Genomic DNA, 22,294 nt, shown 5'->3' on the forward strand with positions numbered 1-22,294 from the left:
AATGAAATCATCAACATGTATTCGTCACATCTTTACTAGTGCTGCAGAAATGTGCTTGAAAGCAGTATCCAGATCCATTGGATGTAGTGATCACAATGTAGTAGCCATATCTAGGAAAACCAAAGTTACGAAGGCTGGGCCTAATATAGTGTATAAGAGGTCATACAATATGTTTTGTAGTTATACCTATGTTGTTGATATAAGAATATTTGTTGGTCTGTGGTGTGTAAAGAGGAGCAAACAGTGTGCACTTGACACATTTATGAAATTGCTTATTTCAGTTACTTATCAGCATGCACCCATTAATAAGAGGCTCCTCTGTCCTCCACTCGTTACCTGTATTAATGGCACCTGTTTGAACTTGTTATCAGTATAAAAGACACCTGTCCACAACCTCAAACAGTCACACTCCAAACTCCACTATGGCCAAGACCAAAGAGCTGTCAAAGGACACCAGAAACAAAATTGTAGACCTGCACCAGGCTGGGAAGACTGAATCTGCAATAGGCAAGCAGCTTGGTTTGAAGAAATCAACTGTGGGAGCAATTATTAGGAAATGGAAGACATACAAGACCACTGATAATCTCCCTCGATCTGGGGCTCCACGCAAGATCTCACCCCGTGGGGTCAAAATTATCACAAGAACGGCGAGCAAAAATCCCAGAACCACACGGGGGGACCTAGTGAATGACCTGCAGAGAGCTGGGACCAAAGAAACAAAGCCTACCATCAGTAACACACTACGCCGCCAGGGACTCAAATCCTGCAGTGCCAGACGTGTCCCCCTGCCCTGTTATGGTGAGGAGGGGAACCCCCCCCCCCCCCATTCAGCTGAAAAGGTGGTGGCGCGGGGAATTCCAAAATATTCTTTAGAAATATTTAACTTTCACACATTAACAAGTCCAATCAAGCAAATGAAAGATAAACATCTTGTTAATCTTCCCATCATGTCCGATTTTTAAAATGTTTCACAGCGAAAACACAACATATGTTAGACCACCACCAAATCCAAAAAAAAACACAGCCATTTTTCCCAGCCAAAGATAGTCACAAAAGGAGAATTAGAGATAAAATGAATCACTAACCTTTTCATAATCTTCATCAGATGACACTCATATGACATGTTACACAATACATTTATGTTTTGTCAGATAATATGCATATTTATATCCACAAATCTCGGTTTACATTCACGCCATGTTCAGAAATGCCTCCAAAATATCCGAAGGAATTAAAGAGAGCTCCGCCAGATAACAGAAATACTCATCATAAACTTTGACGAAAGATACATGTTCTACATATAATTAAAGATACACTGGTTCTTAATGCAACCGCTGTGTCAGATTTTTTTTAAACGTTACGAAAAAAGCCTACCATGCAATAATCTGAGATGGCACTCAGACGTAAATATATATTTTTTCCGCCATGTTGGAGTCAACAGAAATACGAAATTACATCATATATATTCCCTTACCTTTGAAGATCTTTCATCAGAATGCAGTGCAAGGAGTCCTAGTTCCACAATAAATCGTTATTTTGTTCCATAATGTCGAATACTAGTGTCCTATTAGCTGCATTTGCTAGCACTTTCAGCTCACGTGCCCAAAAGCTGACGCTGGTCTAGGAGAACTCGGACGAAAACTTCAAAAATATATATTCCAGGTCGAATAAACTGGTCAAACTAAGTAGAGAATCAATCTTCAGGATTTTATTTTCATATATATCCAATAACGTTCCAACCGGAGCATACGTTTTCATCTGCAGCCAAATGGAACGATGGTGACATCCACAGACAAATTCGCAACGGGGAAATTGCATTCTGCCAGGACAGTGACTCATTCCCCTCTCATTCGGTCAAAGTTCACACCAGAGGTTCCATTCCACGTTCTACTGAATGAGGACATCTGCTGGAAGGCGTAGGAAGTGCTAACAGATCCATATCTTATTTGGAAGTGAAGAGGCGATGACTTAAAATTAGACCCGTTTTCAGAATTTCACTTCCTGTTTGGAAGATTGCCTGCCCTATGAGTTCTGTTATACTCACAGACATAATTCAAACAGTTTTAGAAACTTCAGAGTGTTTTCTATCCAATAGTAATAATAATATGCATATTTTAGCAATCTAGGACAGAGTAGGATGCAGTTAACTATGGGCACGCAATTCATCCAAAGTGGAAAATACTGCCCCCTATCCCCAACTTAACCTTTCTCCTCCCCTTCATCTACACTGACTGAAGTGGATTTATTAACAAGTGACATCAACAAGGGAATCAAAGCTTTCACCTGGATTCACCTGGTCAGTTTATGTCATGGAAAGAGCAGGTGGGCTTACCGTTTTGTATACTCAATGTATGTCTGTCAGGATTTGGCCAGGGTTGTTCCGGTTTTTGGTCACTAGATGCCCCCATTGACCTTTTGTTTTCCCTTGATCCCCATTATTATTTGCACCTGTGCCTCGTTTCCCCTGATTGTATTTAAACCCTTTGTTTTCCTCAGTTCTTTGCTCTGTGTTTGTATGTTAGCACCCAGCCCTAGTACTCTGTGAACACTTGTTGATCCCGGTGGACTCGCTTGTGGAATTCTGTTTTTTGTTCTTGTTTGTTTGTTTTTGGGTATCTTTTGAGGCTTTTTGTGCTATACCTTCCACCTTGTAGATTTACCTTTTTGTCTTGGAGGATTACCTTTGTTCTTGTGGAATTCCTTTTGAGGTTGTGGAGTTACATGTTTTCCTGAAGAACTTCACTTTTTACTTCAATAAATACACCGTCTCAAGTACTGCTGTGTCTGCCTCATCTTCTGGGTTCTGCCGACTATTCGTGGCTCAGTTGGTTAAGTGACTGTTTCTCACTCCGGAGACCCGGGTTCGTAACCGGGTCCTGACAAGGTCGGCTTGGATTCACCGTGCCAAAAGATTTTTCCCCAGGTGCATGAACAAAGAGGACATTTACTGCGATGTTAATGCATTTTTTGCTATTGGATTACCTATTTGTTAAAATAACTAAATTGAGAAGATATCTTTATGTGTAGTTTTGGTATTTAAATCAATGTTCTCATGGTATTTCACAGTGGGCGACAGGTAGCCTAGTAGCCTAGAGCGTTGGGCCAGTAACCGAAATGATGCTATATCGAATCCCTGAGCTGATAAGATAAAAATATGTCATGCTGCCCCTGAACAAGGCAGTTAACCCACTGTTCCTAGGCCGTCATTGAAAATAAGAATATGTTCTTAACTGACTTGCCTAGTTAAATAAAGGAAAAATTGAAAACATATACTTTGGATCAATGGATGTGTGGCAAAAGATGTCTTCAAACGAAATGAATATGAGACTTGCTGTGTTACAAGTTTGGAGTTTAGAAAATTCACCACATACTTGTGAAAATAGCACCAAAAAACCTAATACTACATTCCAGACAGAACTGCTGTGTCACGAATCCCACCGAAGATGGTGCCTCTTCCTGTTCGGGCGGCGGTCGTCGTCAGCCCCGGCCTACTAGCTGCCACCGATCCCCTTTTCTGTTTCATTTGGTGTTGGCTGATTAGTTGCACCTGTTTCTTGTTTGGGTTTTGGTCTATTTAAACCCGGTAGGCCCGCCTTTTGTGCGGGCTTGTTTTTGTGTTATTGGTGTGTGTATATTTTGTGGATTTTATTTCCCGAACCGTCTCGTCCTGTTTGTTTTGGACTGGGTCTTTTAGCGCCATGTGTGTGGCGTTGACCGACACTCTGTTGTTTGGGAATAAATATCCATGTATCAAACTACTCTGCTCTCTGCTCCTGACTCCTCCACCCACTACTTCTAGAAGTCCTGACATGCTGAAGGTCAATGGATTTCCCGATTGATTCTAGCAAATGTTCACAAGTCTGTCAAATGCTCACAAGGTATTTAAATTAGGCTGCATATTCCACTGTGCCGCGCCGTGTGACCGTCAGAGAGGAGAAGGGTGACATTGATGAACCATCTGCTTGCCGAGCATCACCGTAGGCAGCTGTACTGATCGACAGAGCCCTATGCTTTCTGACACTCTGTGCACTAGAAAATGCCAGTTCAGCAAATTTGGCGTAATAATTATGTACAAACTCCCGTGAACCAGAATCAGAGTACAGTATGCCTTCCCCTCTCTCTGGATTACAGGAAGAAAAAACATTTTCGGAAGTCTGAGTGAGAAAAATTGCTTGTGAAGGCTGGAGTTGATTTGTTTTTTGCACTGGTTTGTGACATCACTGAACCTTTCAGGGCCTTTCCTAATGTATGAATGTGTGCTTGTGTATGTGTGTGCATGAGTGTGTGCTGTACGTGCACATGTATGTGGGTGTGCATGTACTGTAGGTGTGTTTGTCAGAGAAAGATTGTTAATTAGCAGACCGAAAAGCAAGCAACTGTTTTAGCCTCCTTTATATGTCTGAGGTCCTTCAGTGGTGAGCAGTGAGCAGCATAAACCTTGTCATATAAGCCTATGCTGAGAGACATGTCTTATTACTCATGATCAAAAGGGTGCTGTTCTGTTAAGGAGATGTGGAGAGTCAAACAGAATATGCATGAAGACATGTAGGCAGGTCACATTTATAGAATATTGGAGAATGTTCTGTCTGGACTGCGGCCATTTATTCTTTGTCGTTGTGACTGCTTATCACTGTGTCTTTGAAGCAAACGGGATTAAATGAAAATATGTTAAATATCACCAAATTACGAAATTTTAAACAAATAACTGCTAAAAGTATTTATACTAAAAATGCAATGCCAAATGTGACTGAATTCAGGAAGGTGAGCTTTGGTTTATATTTTTTATTTTTTACAGTTATATCACAATGCAGTTGGAGGAAACATGGGAAAGTTATGCTTCTTTAAATGTGATAAACTTGATATGCCACTTCACGGACAAGTAGAAGGAAAATGCCCTTGATTGATTTTCACGCTTTCTAGAGAGCTCTTCTTTATTTAGGCCCATTCAACATTGTTCACGCCCTCTTAAGCCTTAAACCATCTCTTTAAGAATTCACATGTACTAAACAATAATATAAACGCAATATGTAAAGTGTTGGTCCCATCTGTCATGAGCTGAAATAAAAGATCCCAGAAATGTTCCATCCGCACAAAAAGCATATTTCTCTTATTGTATTTGTTTTACATCCCTGTTAGTGAGCATTTCTCCTTTGCCAAGATAATCCATCCACCTAACAGGTGTGGCATATCAAGAAGCTAATTAAACAGCATGATCATTATACAGGTGCACCTTGTTCTGGGGACAAAAAAATGCCACTCTAAAATGTAAAGTTTTGTCACACAACACAATGCAACAGATAGCTTATGTTTTGAGGGAGCATGCAATTGGCATGCTGACTGCAGGAATGTCCACCAGAGCTGTTGCCAGAGTACTGCATGTTCATTTCTCTTCCATAAACTGCCTCCAACGTCGTTTTAGAGAATTTGGCAGTACGTCCAAGTCGCTAGTTGCTAGTATCACCTTTTTTCACTACATTTGTAACTAGTCAGATTTTCTAATCCTCTCTTTCGCTTCCGGGTAGATCCAGGATTGGCGACAAATTCTTAATTTAATTTGGCTCAGATTTATATGCCCTCAGGGCTGTTTTGCTAGAGGCTGTTTTCCTTGTCAAAGTACTCTGGGATGAGTCCATGGATGACATTCAAATTCCACATCACTGTACATACACTTTATGTGCATTTCGGATGTGTAACGATTACTGTACATAAATGTTTCTGTATTATAACCACGGTCAAGATTAAAATAGCCATGTGGGTGTCATTTCTTTGAATATTCGGCCAATTTATCATATACACTGAAATCATTAGCAATATAGACTTCATCGAATACTGAAAGTATTCAGACCCCTTGACTTTTTCCACATTTTGTTATGTTACAACCTTATTCTAAAATTGATGAAATTGTTTTTTTTTTTCAAAACAATCTACACACAATTGCCCCATAATGGCAAAGCAAAAACCGTTTTTTAGAAATGTTTGCTAATGCATTAAAAATTCAAAACTGAAATATGACATTTACATAAGTATTCAGACCCTTTACTCAGTACTTTGTTGAAGCATCTTTGGCAGCGATGACAGCCTTCTTGGGTATGACGCTACAAGTTTGGCACACCTGTGTTTGGGGAGTTTCTACCACTCTTCTCTGCAGATCCACAAGCTCTGTCAGGTTGGATGGGGAGTGTCACTGCACAGCTGTTTTCAAATCTCTCCAGAGATGTTTTTTCATTTTTTTAAAAACAAACATACAGTCAATAGGAGGTAAGGCAATAAATAGGTCAATAGTGGCGAAGTAATTACACTGGAGCGATATATGGACAGATAAGAATGTACACGTAGAAAATGCTGATGTCCAAAAGTGCAGAAAAACAAAAACAAATATGGGGATGAGGTATGTAGTTGGTTGGATAGGCTATTTACAGATGGGCTTGTACAGCTGCAGTGAACGGTAAGCTGCTCTGACAGCTGACGCTTAAAGTTTGTCAAGGAGATATAAGTCTCCAGCTTCAGTAATTTTTGCAATTTGTTCCAGTCATTGGAAGCAGAGAACTGGAAGGAAAGGGATGACCAGTGAAATATACCTGCTGGAGTGCACGCTACTGAGCTTTACCTAGCAAAGACTTATAGATGACCTGGAGCCAGTGGGTTTGACGACAAATATGTAGTGAGGACCAGCCAACGAGAGCATACAGGTTGCAGTGGTGGGTAGTATATGGGGCTTTGGTGACAAAACGGATAGCACTGTGATAGACTGCATCAATTTGCTGAGTAGAGTGTTGGAGGCTATTTTGTAAATGACATTGGCGAAGTCAAGGATCGGTAGGATAGTCTGATTTACAAGGGTATGTGTGGCAGCATGAGTGAAGGAGGCTTTGTTGAGAAATAGGAAGTGGATTCTAGATGTAAGTTTGGATTGGAGATGTTTAATGTGAGTCTGGAAGGAGAGTTTGCAGTCTAGCCAGACACCTAGGTATTTGTAGTTGTCCACATATTCTATATCAGAACCGTCCAGAGTAGTGATGCTAGTCGGGCGGGCGGTTGCGGGCAGCGATCAGTTGAAGCGCATGCATTTAATTTTACTAGCATTTAAGAGCAGTTGGAGGCCACAGAAGGAGTGTTGTATGGCGTTGAAGCTCGTTTGGAGGTTTGTTAACAGTGTCCAGCGAAAGGCCAGTTGTATATAGAATGGTGTCATCTGCATAGAGATCAAAGAATCGCCCGCAGCAAGAGCAACATCATTGATATATAAAGAGAAAACAGTCGGCCCAAGAATTTAACCCTGTGGCACCCCCATAGAGACTGCCCGATTTGACACACTGAACTCTATCTGAGAAGTAGTTAGTGAACCAAGAGAGAAATTAGAGATATTAGAGAAACCAAGGCTGTTGAGTCTGTCGATAAGAATACAGTGATTGACAGAGTCGAACGCCTTGGCCAGGCCGATGAAGATGGCTGCACAGTACTGTCTTTTATCGATGGCGGTTATGATATTGTTTATGACCTTGAGCGTGGCTGAGGTGCACCCGTGATCAGCTCGGAAACCAGATTGCACAGCGGAGAAGGCACGGTGGAATTTGAAACGCGGCCGTTTTCCAATCTTTGGGATTCTCATACGATACAAAAGGGAGGTTGAACAGAATAGTTAGTGACAGGGGTTGCTACAATGGCCCTGGCTATTTTTAGGAAGAGACGGTCCAGATATGTCTAGCCCAGGTGATTAGGGAACCAGATTTTTCGGTTCTTTCAGAACATCAGCTGTCTGGATATGGGTGAAGGAGAAGCAGGGGGGACTTTGTTTGCCAGGGTTGGGGTAGCCAAGTGGAAAGCATGGCCAGCCGTAAAGAAATGTTTATTGAAATTCTCGATTATCGTTGATTTATCAGTGGTGACAGTGTTTCCTAGTCTCAGTGCAGTGGGCAGCTGGGAGGAGGTACTCTTATTCTCCATGGACTTTACGGTGTCCCAAAACTTTTTGGAATTAGTGCTGCATGATGCAAATTTCTGTTTGAAAAAGCTAGCCTTTTGATCAGGTTCAAGCTATGGCCGAGACACTCAAGGACATTCAGAGACTTGTCCCGAAGGCACTCCTGAATTGTCTTGGCTGTGTGCTTAGGGTCGTTGTCCTGTTGAAAGGTGAACTTTCACTCCAGTCTGAGGTCCTGAGTGCTCTGGAACAGGTTTTCATCAAGGATCTCTCTTTATTGCTCCTTTCACCTTTCCCTCGATCCTGACTAGTATCTCAGTCCCTGCCGCTGAAAAATATTCCCACAGCATGATGCTGTCACCACAATTCTTCACAGTGGGGATGGTGCCAGGCTTCCTCTAGATGTGACGCTTGGCATTCAGGCCAAAGAGTTCAATCTTCATTTCCTCAGACCAGAGAATCTTGTTTCTCATTGTCTGGAGTCCTTTAGGTGCCTTTTGGCTAACTCCAAGCCGGCTGTCATGTGCTTTTTACTGAGGAGTGGCTTCCGTCTGGCCACTCTACCATAAATGCCTGATTGGTGGAGTGCTGCAGAAATGGTTGTCCTTCTGGAAGGTTTTCCCATCTCCACAGAGGAACTCTGGAGCTCTGTCAGAGTGACCATTCAGTTCTTGGTCACCTCCCTGACCAAGGTCCCTCTCCCCCGATTGCTCAGTTTGGCAAGGCGGCCAGCTCTAGGAAGAGTCTTGGCGGTTCCAAATTTCTTCAATTTAGGAATGATGAAGGCCACTGTGTTCTTGTCGACCTCCAATGACGTCAAGGCTTGGTTTTTGCTCTGACAGGCACTATCAACTGTGGGTCCTTATATAGACAGGTGTGTACCTTTCCAAATCATATTCAATCAATTCAATTTACCACAGCTGAACTCCAATCAAATTATAGAAACATCTCAAGGATGATCAATGTAAACAGGATGCACTTGAGCTCAATTTCAAGTCTCATAGCAAAAGGTCTGAATACTTATGTAAATAAGGTATTTTGTTTTTTTATTGTTCTACATTTGCAAACATTTCTAAAAACCTGTTTTCACCTTGTCATTATGGGGTACTTTATATAGATTGATGAGCGGAAAATTATTATTATTTTATCCATTTTAGAATAAGACTGTAACGTAACAAAATGTGGAAAAAAGGAAGGGGTTTGAATGTTTTCCAAATGCACTGTACATAAATCTTATTTGATCTTTCTGTCAGTTGCCCCAAGGCATTTCATGCAAGTGGCATACTGTGTCTGCAGTTAATGCTCAAGCAACTTGACACATGCAGGGCATTTGAACAAAGAAACAGTGTTATAGCTATACCAAATGGGCTTTTATGACCTATTATTCTGTGTCGTGCTTTTTCAAATAGCTTTTAGAGGTCACACCAAAAGCATATTTTGAGAAAAGTGTTAAGGGTAGGCCTACTCTTTACAGACATATCAACTTTAATGACATTAGACCAGATACACTTAGACCCCCACAAAGTTAAAAAGCTGAGAATAAAATACCTTTTAGAGGTCATAATAAAGTTCACTATAGAGCTGTGGGCAGTTTTTACTGAAAACATCTGAGGGGTCTTTTTATAGTATTATGAGGTGTATATTTTTCACATACCTCATTCAAACAGTATAACATAATGCTGTTGTAAATTTTTATGAATGTTGATGATGTAATATCTGAGTTGGCAGTGTAAGAGGAAACCTGCCTCTGATATTATTTAGGTAATTAATTATGTCATGATGTCCATTTGATCATACAGAATGTATAATAAGGTCTCATAATTATTACTGTATGTGCGAATGAATTCAGACACTGCCAAAGGCCTACTGTATGTTTGGACATGTACAGTATTACATTACATTCGTAAGCATTAGTCTGCGGAAGCAATATAAACTCTCTCTTTCAAAGATAATTTGTAAAAATCAAAATAACTTCAGAGATCTCCATTGTAAAGGGTTTAAACACTGTTTCCCATGCAATTAATGAACATGCACCCGTGGAACAGTCGTTAAGACACTAACAGCTTACAGACAATAGGCAATTAAGGTCACAGTTATAAAAACTTAGGACACTAAGAGGCCTTTCTACTGACTCTGAAAAACACCAAAAGAAAGATGCCCGGGATCCCTGCTCATCTGAGTGAACTTGCCTAAGGGAAATAAATTGCAATGTCCGTACTGTGAGGCGTCTAAGACATAGCTTCAGGGAGACAGGATGGACAGCTGATCGTCCTTGCACTGGCAGACCATGTGTAACAACACCTGCACAGGATCGGTACATCCGAACATCACACCTGCTGGACAGGGACATGATGGCAACAACTGCCAGAGTTACACCAGGAACACACAAACCCTCTTTCAGTTCTCAGACTGTCCGCAATAGGCTGAGAGAGACTGGACTGAGGGTTTATAGGCCTGTTGTAATGCAGGTCCTCACCAGACATCACCTGCAACAACGTGGCCTATGGGCACAAACCCACCGTCACTGGACCAGACAGAACTGGCAAAAAGGTTTTGTCTCAACAGGGGTGATGGTTGGATTCGCGTTTATCGTCGAAGGAATGAGCGTTACACCGAGGCCTGTACTCTGGAGCGGGATTGATTTGGAGGTGGAGGGTCCGTCATGGTCTGGGGCGGTGTGTCACAGCATCATCGGACTGAGCTTGTTGTCATTGCAGGCAATCTCAATGCTGTGCATTACTGTGAAGACATCCTCCTCCCTCATGTGGTACCCTTCCTGCAGGCTCATCCTGACATGACCCTCCAGTATGACAATGCCACCAGCCATACTGTTTGTTCTGTGCGTGATTTCCTGCAAGACAGGAATGTCAGTGTTCTGCCATGGCCAGCGAAGAGCCCGGATCTCAATCCCATTGAGCACGTCTGGGACCTGTTGAATCGGAGGGTGAGGGCTAGGGCCATTCCCCCCAGAAACGTACGGGAACTTGCAGGTAGGTGCCTTGGTGGAAGAGTGGGGTAACATCTCACAGAAAGAACTGGCAAATCTGGTGCAGTCCATGAGGAGGAGATGCACTGCAGTACTAAATGCAGCTGTGGTCCTTCTGTAGCTCAGTTGGTAGAGCATGGCGCTTGTAACGCCAGGGTAGTGGGTTCGATTCCCGGGACCACCCATACGTAGAATGTATGCACACATGACTGTAAGTCGCTTTGGATAAAAGCGTCCGCTAAATGGCATATATTATATGCACTGCAGTACTTAATGCAGCTGGTGGACACACCAGATACTGACTGTTACTTTTTTTATTTTGACCTCCCCCGCCCTTGTTCAAGGACACATTATTCAATTTCTGTGGAACTTGCTCAGTGTATGTCTCTGTTGTTGAATCTTGTTATGTTCATACAAATATTTACACATGTTAACTTCTTGCGTGGAGCCATGCCGGATCCGGTAGCGTAATCATAGCCTCAAGCTCAATACCATAACGCAACGTTAACTATTCATGAACATCGCAAATGAAATGAAATTAATATGCTAGCTCTCAAGCTTAGCCTTTTGTTAACAACACTGTCATCTCAGATTTTCAAAAATATGCTTCTCAAGCATAGCAAACTAGCATTTGTGTAACAGTACTAATAGCTAGCGTAGCATTTAGCGTTAGCATCAGCAGGAAACATTTTCACAAAAACCAGCAAAAACATTCAAATAAATAATTTACCTTTGAAGAACTTTGGATGTTTTCAATGAGGAGACTCTCAGTTAGATAGCAAGTTTTTCCTGAAAGATTTTTGTGCAGGAGAAATCGGTCCGTTTGGTGCGTCACGTTTAGCTACCAAAAAAAAACGAAAATTCAGTTATCCAAACGCCGAACTTTTTTCCAAATTAACTCCATAATATCGACTGAAACATGGCAAACGTTGTTTAGAGGTGTTTTTCACATATCTCTTCAATGATGCACACTTCCAGGAACGATACTTCTCTGTCTGTGTTGCATGGTAAAATTATTGCCACTGAGAGTTATGCACGAGCATCTTTTTGTGAGAATATATTGCGCTTAAAACGGGCACGTTTTTTTTTAATCCAATAATGAAATAGCGCCCCCCTAGCTTCAACTGGTTAAACCAGTTGAAGCTAGGGGGGCGCTATTTCATTATTGGATAAAAAAAAAACGTGCTGAAAATAAACGCAGTTGACAGTGAGAGGACGTTACTTTTTGTGCTGAGTTTATGATTGAGTAGTCATGAGTGATTATCTTTAATGCTGTTGAATTCTGTGTGATTATTAGTTATAAATGAGAGCAATCCTCCAGTGCCTAAAAATAACACATCAATAACCAACCAGCTATAGCAAAGGATAACTTTTATTCATAATATATTCATACTTGTACACAAGTAAAATAAAATGCATATCTATGATTCCATTGCAATCTCTGTGAAACATTTAGACAGCATTATTTTAGCCAATGCTACCCGTACCCATACTGTGATGAAAACACAACTCAAACTGGGGAGAGAATAAACATTTGTCTTTACTTATAAACATAAAAAACATAACAGTACCCGACAAATGCAACACTTTTTGAATAAATAATGGGGGAGTGAAAATCTATTTTTCAACAAACAGACCCTAAACGTTCTTTGTGTTCGTTCAGACCCTCTGAATTCATGTAATTTTTTATTCATTTTTTTTGTGGTCTGTCTAAGCAGTCACTGTCTCAGCAGTAAAAGCTTTTGAGACAGAAAACGGAATAAGGAGAGTCTCCAAAGTGGTGTAGCTTAGACAAGGTACAGTACATACAGAACAAACAATTTTGGGCACTGATTTGTTATATACATTAGATGAGACATGTTCTGTAAAGGCATCCTTTTTTGTTTAACTTCTTTATTATTGTAAGTCCTTGTTACCCTGGCGATGGGTCCAAACCTGACTTCCTGTGTTATCAGTCTCTGGGCTGTTAGTGGAGGTCAGCGATCACTGCAGATAGATTCTGTATCATTGTCATGAGCATTAATAACAATCTGTGAGTCCCAACAATGTTTATTTAGCATGAATCCCATCCCAGGCCCTAATGTCCTAAGACATGACCATAGAGAACCAGAACCAGATTATGGACATGAAGATACAACTCAGCTCCACCTGCATTGTAGATCCATGGCCTTTGAGACATTGTGCATCGGATTTGGGTTTTTTAGTGCACTTCTTTTTCTTCCTGGTTGGGGCTGTAGAAGGTTCCAGATCTTGCAGTTGGACTAAGGACTGGTCAAGGTTGTTGGACAGAGTCCCCAGAGGCCCGTCGTTGAGACTCTGCTTATTCCGGGTGGTCTCATTTTTTGTTCGCTCCTGCTCTCTGAATTTGGTCTTGGATATGTTCTCCTTCTCCTTGAGGGGGTTGTTGGTGATCTGGCGGCTGTTGTAGGATGAGGGGTCAGGGATGGTTTTCTCGGAGATGATAGAGGACTTATCATTATCTGGAAGACAACACCTGGGAATTCCATTTCCCAGAGGATATTCCGTGGAGGGAAATTTTCCAGACCACGGGTTGGAGCTGAAGAGCTGGGTTTGGATCTGAGGAGTTTCCACACACCCTTCCAGATCATCACTCTTCAGCCGTTTCAGGTCCTTCCCAAACAACTCCAGTGGGACGTTACACTCAAGCTCTGAGCTGGAGCCCTTGAAGCGTTTGAACCAGTCCCACAGGGTCCTGGCCCGACAGTCACAGACCCACTGGTTCCCGTTGAGACGCAGGTACTGGAGGGACCCCAGCGGGTCCATGGTCTCCCCAGTCAGAACGGTCAGGTTGTTGTAGAACAGGAACAGTGTGGTCAGTTTTCTCAGGTCACTGAATGCTCTTGGTTGGACGTAGATCACCCGGTTCTGGTGCAGCAACAGGCGGTCGAGGTTAATGAGGCCACGCAGCATGTGGTCCGATACGGTCTTGATCTTGTTGTTGTGCAGGAAGAGATAGGTGAGGTTGGCCAGGTCCAGGAAAGTGTCATCGTGCAGGGCCAGTAGGTTATTGTCCTGCAGGTAAAGGTACTGCAGGGAGAACAGTCCCTGGAACGCTCCAACAGGTAACTCCGACAGGCCGCACCTGTGCAGGTGGAGGGTGTGGAGCTTGAACAGGCCCCTGAAGGCCGTGGGGCTGATGATTCTCAGGTTACTGTTGTCCCCAATGTCCAGCTCCTCCAGCCGCTCCAGGCCATAGAAGGCCCCAGCTTCGATGTGGCTGATGTTGTTGGAGTACATCCAGAGGACGGTGAGGTTGTGCACAGAGCTGAAGCTGGTGGAGCGGACCACGGCCAGCTTGTTGCTCTGGAGGAATATCCGCTGGCTCTGCACAGGGATCTCATTGGGGATGGAGAACAGTCCTTGTTGCTGGCATGCCACGGTGGGTCGTGGCTCACTGTAACACACACATTTGACCGGGCAGCCCTCTGCTCCTCGAGGTACCAGGTTTAACCACAACACAAGGAACAGGAGTCGGCCCCCTGGAGATAGAAGAAGAGATGAGTGGGTCAGTTCTACAAGTACATAAAAATACTTCATCTTAATTTCAATATAAATGTGATTTGTAAATGGTTTGTAAATGTGAACATCTCTGCCTATCTCTTGATTGGTTTTCGATTTTGCTTTCCTCTAAAGCAAAACAAAAACTTTACAATATTGTTCCCTGATCTCCCTGGTCATTTTTTGTAATTAGACACTGGCCTAATATTGAACTTCAATACATATACCATCCATCCAATCACCATTACAGCACTTTCCTTTACATTTACAGTAAGTAATCCCCAAATATTTTGCAGCATAAAAAGGCAGTGGAACACCCTCTAGGCCAGGGCTCTCCAACCCTGTTCCTGGAGAGCTACTGTACTGTAGGTTTTCACTCCAACTCTAATCTAGAACACCTGATTCTAATAATTAGCTGGTTTATAAACTGGGGTAGGAGCGAAAACCTACAGGACGGTAGCTCTCCAGGAACAGGGTTGGAGAGCCCTGCTCTAGGCTCTCACATAGTCCTCTCCTAACTAGTGATGCAGTGTGTCTTTAAAGAGAAAACCGTCAGTGATTATTTGCCCCTGGGGACCCATTTCCTCCTTGCTTCTAACGCAAGCATGAAGACGCAGACGTTTGAGGAGAGGGGTCCCAAGAAGCTGATTCATTAAATATGGGTGTGTAGCTTTTAAGCAGAATCAACAAACGCTGATAGGGTGGATGGAACTAATGTTTGACATTTAGCCTGTCGCGTAAAGATAAGTGTAGTGGGAGCCTGGACCCTTTCGTGCCTGGCTGAGATCTTGATGCTAGTTTTCAGGGTGGAGAGTAGAACTGGGTTCAAATAGTATTTGAGATCACTTAAAATAAGTTATCTGTTATCACTGTTGTGTTTCTAATTGTTTCCAGAAGTAATTCATTTCCGCTTGAGTTACAGGAGTTATGTGTTATTGCTAACCTAACACCGGAACATGTGGATACAGCACAGATACAAGTATAGCGATTTCACTAATTCATCAAATGCAGATCAAGATTTCAAAGTGTGACAGCAGGAGATGCCAAATCCAATATGTCATGTCAGGTGTCAGGTGTTATTGGCAGATATTGTCCAAATCTCAGTGAATCCAGCTCTAGCGCCTGTCCTAAGTGTGGATTTCCATTCACAGCTGCCACAGCCATCACTGGAATCCCAGGCTCTGCCATGACAGGTAGTGAAGTACTGGAAAATGCATGAGCTTTACCCTCCTTCACTCACTCCCTCCTTCCTTCCTTCTCTCCACCACTCCTGTTTTTCCTCCCCTGCCTCCCTCCCTATCTCACTCCATCTCTCTTTCCTCCTCCTCCCCTCCCTCCCTCTCCGTGCCTCTCTTCCTCCCTCCGAATCGGTTTTAATCCATCCCTCCCTCTCTTCATCCCCCTCCCTCATCCCTCCATCCCCTCCTGTTCTTCATGCAGCAGTTGTAGCAGCTCATCCCTGGCCATTGTTACGCGGGAGCTGTGGTGTGGCTTGACAGCAGCCCCCTGCTGCACTTTCTCTCCAATCTCCCTCTTCAGCCTTCAGCCAGACACACTATGCCACCAGAAAGCTGTTAAGTTTCCTTCCACTACTCTTTATTTCTGCATCACAACACTTTTCCCTCCCAGTTCCCAGCCACCTGCTTCTCTAACAATAGCAATATATTGTTTTGTAACTGCAGCAGGCTTTGTATCTCCTCACCGCATCTCCGCTCATTGTCTTATTTCCACCCATGCGTTGTATGTTGGAGACCTGGTTTTCTCAGCTCCCGGTATAATGTTCTATAATGGTCTTCAATAGCATCTTTTGAATGACAGTATAGTCTAAGCCAATCAGGTGTTATCAGTTTTATAATACTAACTATTGCCTGCTGCCTGCTGACTGCTTTCTTTATATAGAGATGTAGGATATTAATTATTAAACTACAGCAGGAAAATAATCATTCAGAAATAGGAAATGTGGATTATAATTAAAGGACAATTTTGTAAGGGTTGACACATTTTTCAAGTCTGAAATGTAAAGGTGGAAATGGCAAAACTCAGAAGTCTTTTAAAAACCTCAAATACACTACAAGTTTTACATTTCCTGCATTGCAGTAAAGTTGTCTTGCAACAGGGTGATCAAATTAAGATCCTACATCTATAGGACTGTGTCAATTGCCTTGCCATTAGTCTTGTCAAACAGAATTAAGAAGTCCAAAGCCATTTTTGCCCTCATCACCTCTTGCACCTTATTTTTACTGTGCTTACACTTCCGTGATGAATAACTGTGTAATAATAACCACACAGTTATAACTGTGTCAACAACATAGTAGTTACATATGTTTTACTATGTAATTACATGGTAATAGGGTTGAGGAATCAGTTACACAATTTAAACAAGGAATGAGTAATTACACATTCACTCGATGACGGTTATTCCACATGTGTAACTACTGATGTTATTACACATTTTCTTGTTCCACTATGCAACTGTTTTGTAATTACACATTTGCACGTCACCTGTGAATTACCATATTAATAATTGAAACTAAAACCGGACCTTGTTACATGTAACAACAATTGTAACAAGACACTCCCTGTCATTAACTACCGGCTATTTTTCAATAAAGTTTATTTCTGTTTTGGAAAAAGCAACAATATAAAGTGAAGTGACATTTTAATTGCTTTGTAGTTACAATGTAACAACCTTTGCAGACAATAGGCTAACCAAGGGAAATAAGGAGAGAGGAAAATGTTTTTACAGTTTGACTTTTCTTTAATGGATTTGACAAAGATTCATATTCAACCATTTCAGACTCAAAGCAATAACTATTTTAGTTCGTAAAAATACAGGCTGGGAAAGCTAGCTCGCTAGCATTTCCCCATCATTCACTAATGTAGCTAGCTAACGTAAACTCACATAAACTCGTACATTGCCTTGGTCCGTACAATTGCCCTTATTTTAGCGCCCCAGAAACATAATACTTCCAGATCAACTGTAATGTCAATACCATTGTAAAGCACAATTTCTCTCCTTTCTAACATAATCAATTACATGACCTAAAAGCTGCCCGTTTCTGCATAATTTAGGCAGGCAATGAACCCCGTCGGGTCTTTTTAAAAATGGCGGGTGGGGAAGCGAAACTAATGGGTGATAGTGAGAAGGAGAGATGTTGTGTGGGAAAATTGCTTTTTTTTCACTCGATCTGTCCAACTTATCACCTTATCGCCTCTAAAATGTAAATACAACACTATAGAGTTTATATAATGTGTCATTACATACCTATTTGAAGGTTTGTGTCGAATTTTAATCGGGTTTTTAGGGTGGTGCTAAAGTGATCCTAGAAGTAAACAGCGGCTTTGAGAATGATGATGACGCAAAAAATGACTAGGTATCCCCCCTTACCCCCGTCACTGTCCATTTCTTGTTTTTAAAGGATGATACAAGTGCTACACCTGGTGGAGAGAGATTGTAAGACAGAAATAGTTGCTTTATGCGTGCTGTACGTTGTGACATGACACGTCAAGATGTAACGGAGGGTAGGTTTTTCTACTTTTCTCCAATACTATAGAGCCATTACCATGTCGATCAATGCTTGAATAGAAACCTAGTTCACACCCCCGATTTTGACGTCAACACAGTCGCTACAGTCCCATTAGTTTACTTTGTAGCCATGTTTGAATGTTGCGGTCGCGCACATTTGTATGTAATGGGGTGTGTTTACGTTAGCTAGATGGCTAGCTAAGCACTAATGTCAACACGTTTTCCAACTCAGTTAAGAAACTTTACTAAATCTTCATAAAACTCATAAAACATTTAGTTTACAATGTTATTTCACTATTTTGGAGACTTACATTGAACTTTGCACCTTAAAAACATGACAAATGAAGAGACAGAAATAACATGTAACTTCCACTTGGCTGCATAGGATAGTTGTGAGAGGTCAGTGTTCTTTTGGCTTCTTTTTTATTTATTTATTGTTCTTTTGAATGTACAAACATGTAAATAAATAGTGAACAAAAAGGTTAAAAGGATAAGACCCTTTAAAAAAAAAAATCTGCCTAAAATGACATACCCAAATCTAACTGCCTGTAGCTCAGGACCTGAAGCAAGGATATGCATATTCTTGATACCATTTAACAGCTTCCACCGCCAAGCGATAAGACTCCTGAACAGCTAATCAAAGGGCTACCCAGACCCCTCTTTTATGCTGCTGCTACTCTCTGTTTATTATTTTTGCATGGTCACTTTAATGCTAGCTACGTGTACATACTACATCAATTACCTAGATCAAAATATAAAAAAGCTAAATGTAAACAATTTTGTATGAGTTTACCAGGAAATTATGTCACACTGACCTATCACCTCTCAAACTGTCCTCTGCAGACAAAATGGAAGTCACATACAATTTATGTCTCTTAATTTGTCGTTGGCATTTAATTGAATGTCCTCCTGTCTCCAAATTTCTCCTGGATAGCCTATGGTCTGCAAAGGTTGTTTCATTGTAAATACAAAGGTTGTTACATTGTAACTAAGTAATTATAAAGCTTATACACTACTGGGTTTCACTTTACGTTGCTTGCTCCTGGTTAGGTACATGATAATGACAAGTATATCCTATGTAACTACATTGTTCTTACAATACACTTGATTCGGAATAGCCTTTGAGCCAGGTCATGGCACACATGAGGAATAACCTTCAGCAAGTGAATGTGTAATTACACATTCCTTTTTCCAATTGTTTAATAACTGATTCCGCAACAACCCTATTACCATGTAGTTACATAGTAAAACCTATGAAACTATTATGTTAACACAGTTATGAATGTGCTAGTTACATAGTAATAGGGGCAACCTAATGTAAAGTGTTACCTGAATACATACAGTATATAACACTGTTATCGTTTTGGTGCCAACCTTCATATCAAACAATCACAAAATGTAGCACAAATCCACAAAGAAATATATCTTATTTTGCTTTGCTAGCTTTGCTAGCTTTGCTAGCGTTTCAACATTGAATCTCCCCTATCTGGTGTGTCGAAACACAGCCCAACACAGCACAATGTCACATATCCACAACTCCAGAAACGGGTGTTTCAGAAACTGGCATCCCACGAGAAAAATCTGTTATGGTCCAACAGCAATCTTAACTCTGTCTAAGATGAGCCAAGAACCTCTTTGTCCTATGGCGACGATACAAAGTCAAAATTCCTTTCTACCAAGCTCTTAGTAAACTAAAGCTCAATGACTCAGGCTCGCTTCCGTGTTGGAGAAGCAATTGTCTTCACAAAAGGATGCAAAGTCTGAGTCCCAAGTGGCACCCTAGTCCCTATATAGTGCACTACTTTTGACCAAAGCACTATGCCATTTGTGACACAGATAGAGAGGCGGACAGAGGTGGAGATATGCCCAGACAGTTAACAACCTGGTGATGAACGGCAGACATCAAGCATAATCCTCGCTTGTCTAATTGTATTATTTGCCAAAACAAAACAAAAGACTATGAACAATGTGGGAGAACAGAGAACACTCCAGATAATAGCGAGGGGTAAGGAGGACATAAGTGGGAGCAGCCAGAGAGCGCTGTTTACTTAGCGCAGCAGTGCATGACAAGCCTGACACCCTCCAGCTCATTTGCATACATCCCTGGCTGTGTGTGTGTATGTGTGAACTACTTCACTACTCTAGCCCCATCCATGGCTTTCTCTCAGCATGATAGAGGCATCCTATCCCAACCCTGGCAGCACCTTGAGAGCACACAGGGCATGCAAAAAGGGGATCCAGGGGATCTGCAATCCATCATACTGGCTTCACTCTGAAGAGGCTTGGTTTGGGCCCGGATGGGTAACATGACAGTATTATCCTTCAGCAGAGAGGAGAGGAGTGTGGAAAGGAAGGGAAGAGAAGTGATGTCTCTCTCTGAGATAGATGACACAGAGCATCTCAAGGGATGCAATGGCCTCTTTCTTTCTTTACTCACACAACATTAGTGATTGTTGTTTCTATGTGGATTTCAACATGTTCTTAATATATTCAAGATGTTTGTATGTTAGGCGGTTTGTTGTAAATGCATTCATGCATACAAATGCACCCTTATATCATGTTGAAATGAATAATTTAGATCAGTCATATCAGGTGATGTGGTGTTATTTTCCCAAAGCGCTGTGACAAAGTGGTTGTAAACCCAAGTGATTGTGTATGGTGAGAGTGCATTAAAACCTCTTCCCTACTGTCATCTAAGGACCTACATTTTGACTGAATGGTGACCGGATTTGAAAAGTTGGTACCACTCCTAAATGCTTCCCCCCAGGAACATACAGGCATGGAGTACTTTTCCTAAAGGTTCCTAAATGTTTTCCCCAAAGAACATTATGCAGGGATGGAACAGATGCTCTCTTGTAACAGTAAATAAAGATGTGTGCATCCTGATCAAACCCGGGTGTTTAGGACAATATGCCACATTGGAGTCACTACCTGGTCCCTCCCTGCCTGCTCTGTGTGTGTTTGTGTGTGCATATGTGAAAGTGTGTGTGTGCGCATTTGCATTTGAGAGTGCATGTGTTTGTGTGCGTTTCTAGGGGACACCATGGTCTAGCATGCAGACACGGACACAATTAGCGGAGGGGCAGAGGGACAGATCATGTTCTGTCTGCCACACATCTGAAAGAAAGAAAGAAAGAAAGGAGCAACAGTGTGTGTAGCTGGGTGTGTGTGTGAGGGGAGGGGGGATGAGGAGAGAAGGATGGACGTAATGTGTGGGAGAAGTGAGAAGTGAAAATATGTTAACAATACCAGATTGTGAACTACTGGCCCCAAAACACTGTATTTTCAGATGCACGACTCTTCACTTGTAAAATGGGAAACATTACCAGAATACAACACTGACACAATTTTTTTTATTTTACCTTTATTTACCTAGGCAAGTCAATTAAGAACAAATTCTTATTTTCAATGACGGCCTAGGAACAGTGGGTTAACTGCCTGTTCAGGGGCAGAATGACAGATTTGTAACTTGTCAGCTTGGGGGTTTGAACTTGAACTTGCAACCTTCCGGTTACTAGTCCAACGCTCTAACCCTGCTGCCGGCTACCCTGCCGCCCCTAGCAAGTCACTGGGTGGAGGCCTCAAAGCACAGCATGTTAAGAATGCTTGTCATCATTTCTAAAATGGTCAACACAATGCCGAGACCAACTTAAAAAAAAACTGTGACATCATGCATGAGCATATTTTCTTCAGCAAAAGTAATTTAATTATGCCATGTAGAAGCACATAAGTATAACGTAGATATGCCAATCGGAATAAGCAGCACAAATGCTACTGTATTTAGTGCGGTTGCCATCTTTCAGATGTGACACCAGGTAGCTGATTACGGTGATACTAAGCACAGGTGTTTGTCCATCTAAAAGCATCATTCTGCATGGGTGTAGTTATTTTCTGCATACAATTACACCATACATACAAAAGTATGTGGACACACCTGAAATTGGTGGACTCGCAATTTCAGCCACACCTGTTGCTGACAGGTGTATAAAATCAAGCACACAGGCTTGCAATCTCAATAGACAAACATTGGCAGTAGAATGGCCTTACTGAAGAGGTCAGTGGTTTTTTACATGGCACCGTCATAGGATTCCACCTTTCCAACAAGTCTGTTTGTCAAATCTCTGCCCTGCTAGAGCTTCCCCGGTCAACTGTGAAGTGGACACGTCTAGGAGCAACCATTGCACCCACTACCGAGCTCCAAACTGCCTCTGGAAGCAATGTCAGCACAAGAACGGTTCGTCTGGAGCTTCCTGAAATGGGTTTCCATGGCAGAGCAGCTGCACACCAGTCTAAAATCACCATGTGCAATGCAAAGCACTGGCTGGAATGGTGTAAAGCTTTC

General features: G+C 42.0%; 1 protein-coding gene across 2 annotated transcripts in view; it reads right to left on the reverse strand.

Annotated features, from left to right (window-relative positions):
* Positions 1 to 12,261: 12,261 nt before the first annotated feature.
* Positions 12,262 to 22,294, reverse strand: part of LOC118393519 (reticulon-4 receptor-like) — a 122,460-nt gene continuing 112,427 nt past the window's right edge. For both annotated transcript variants that reach the window (XM_035786253.2, XM_035786252.2), the window contains one exon: positions 12,262 to 14,407. In XM_035786253.2, the coding sequence (XP_035642146.1) occupies positions 12,993 to 14,407 (1,415 nt within the window). In that variant the 3' untranslated portion in view covers positions 12,262 to 12,992. The remainder of the gene's footprint in view (positions 14,408 to 22,294) is intronic.

The sequence above is a fragment of the Oncorhynchus keta genome, chromosome 14 (genome assembly GCF_023373465.1).
Source record: "Oncorhynchus keta strain PuntledgeMale-10-30-2019 chromosome 14, Oket_V2, whole genome shotgun sequence".
In the NCBI taxonomy this organism is placed as follows: domain Eukaryota; kingdom Metazoa; phylum Chordata; class Actinopteri; order Salmoniformes; family Salmonidae; genus Oncorhynchus; species Oncorhynchus keta.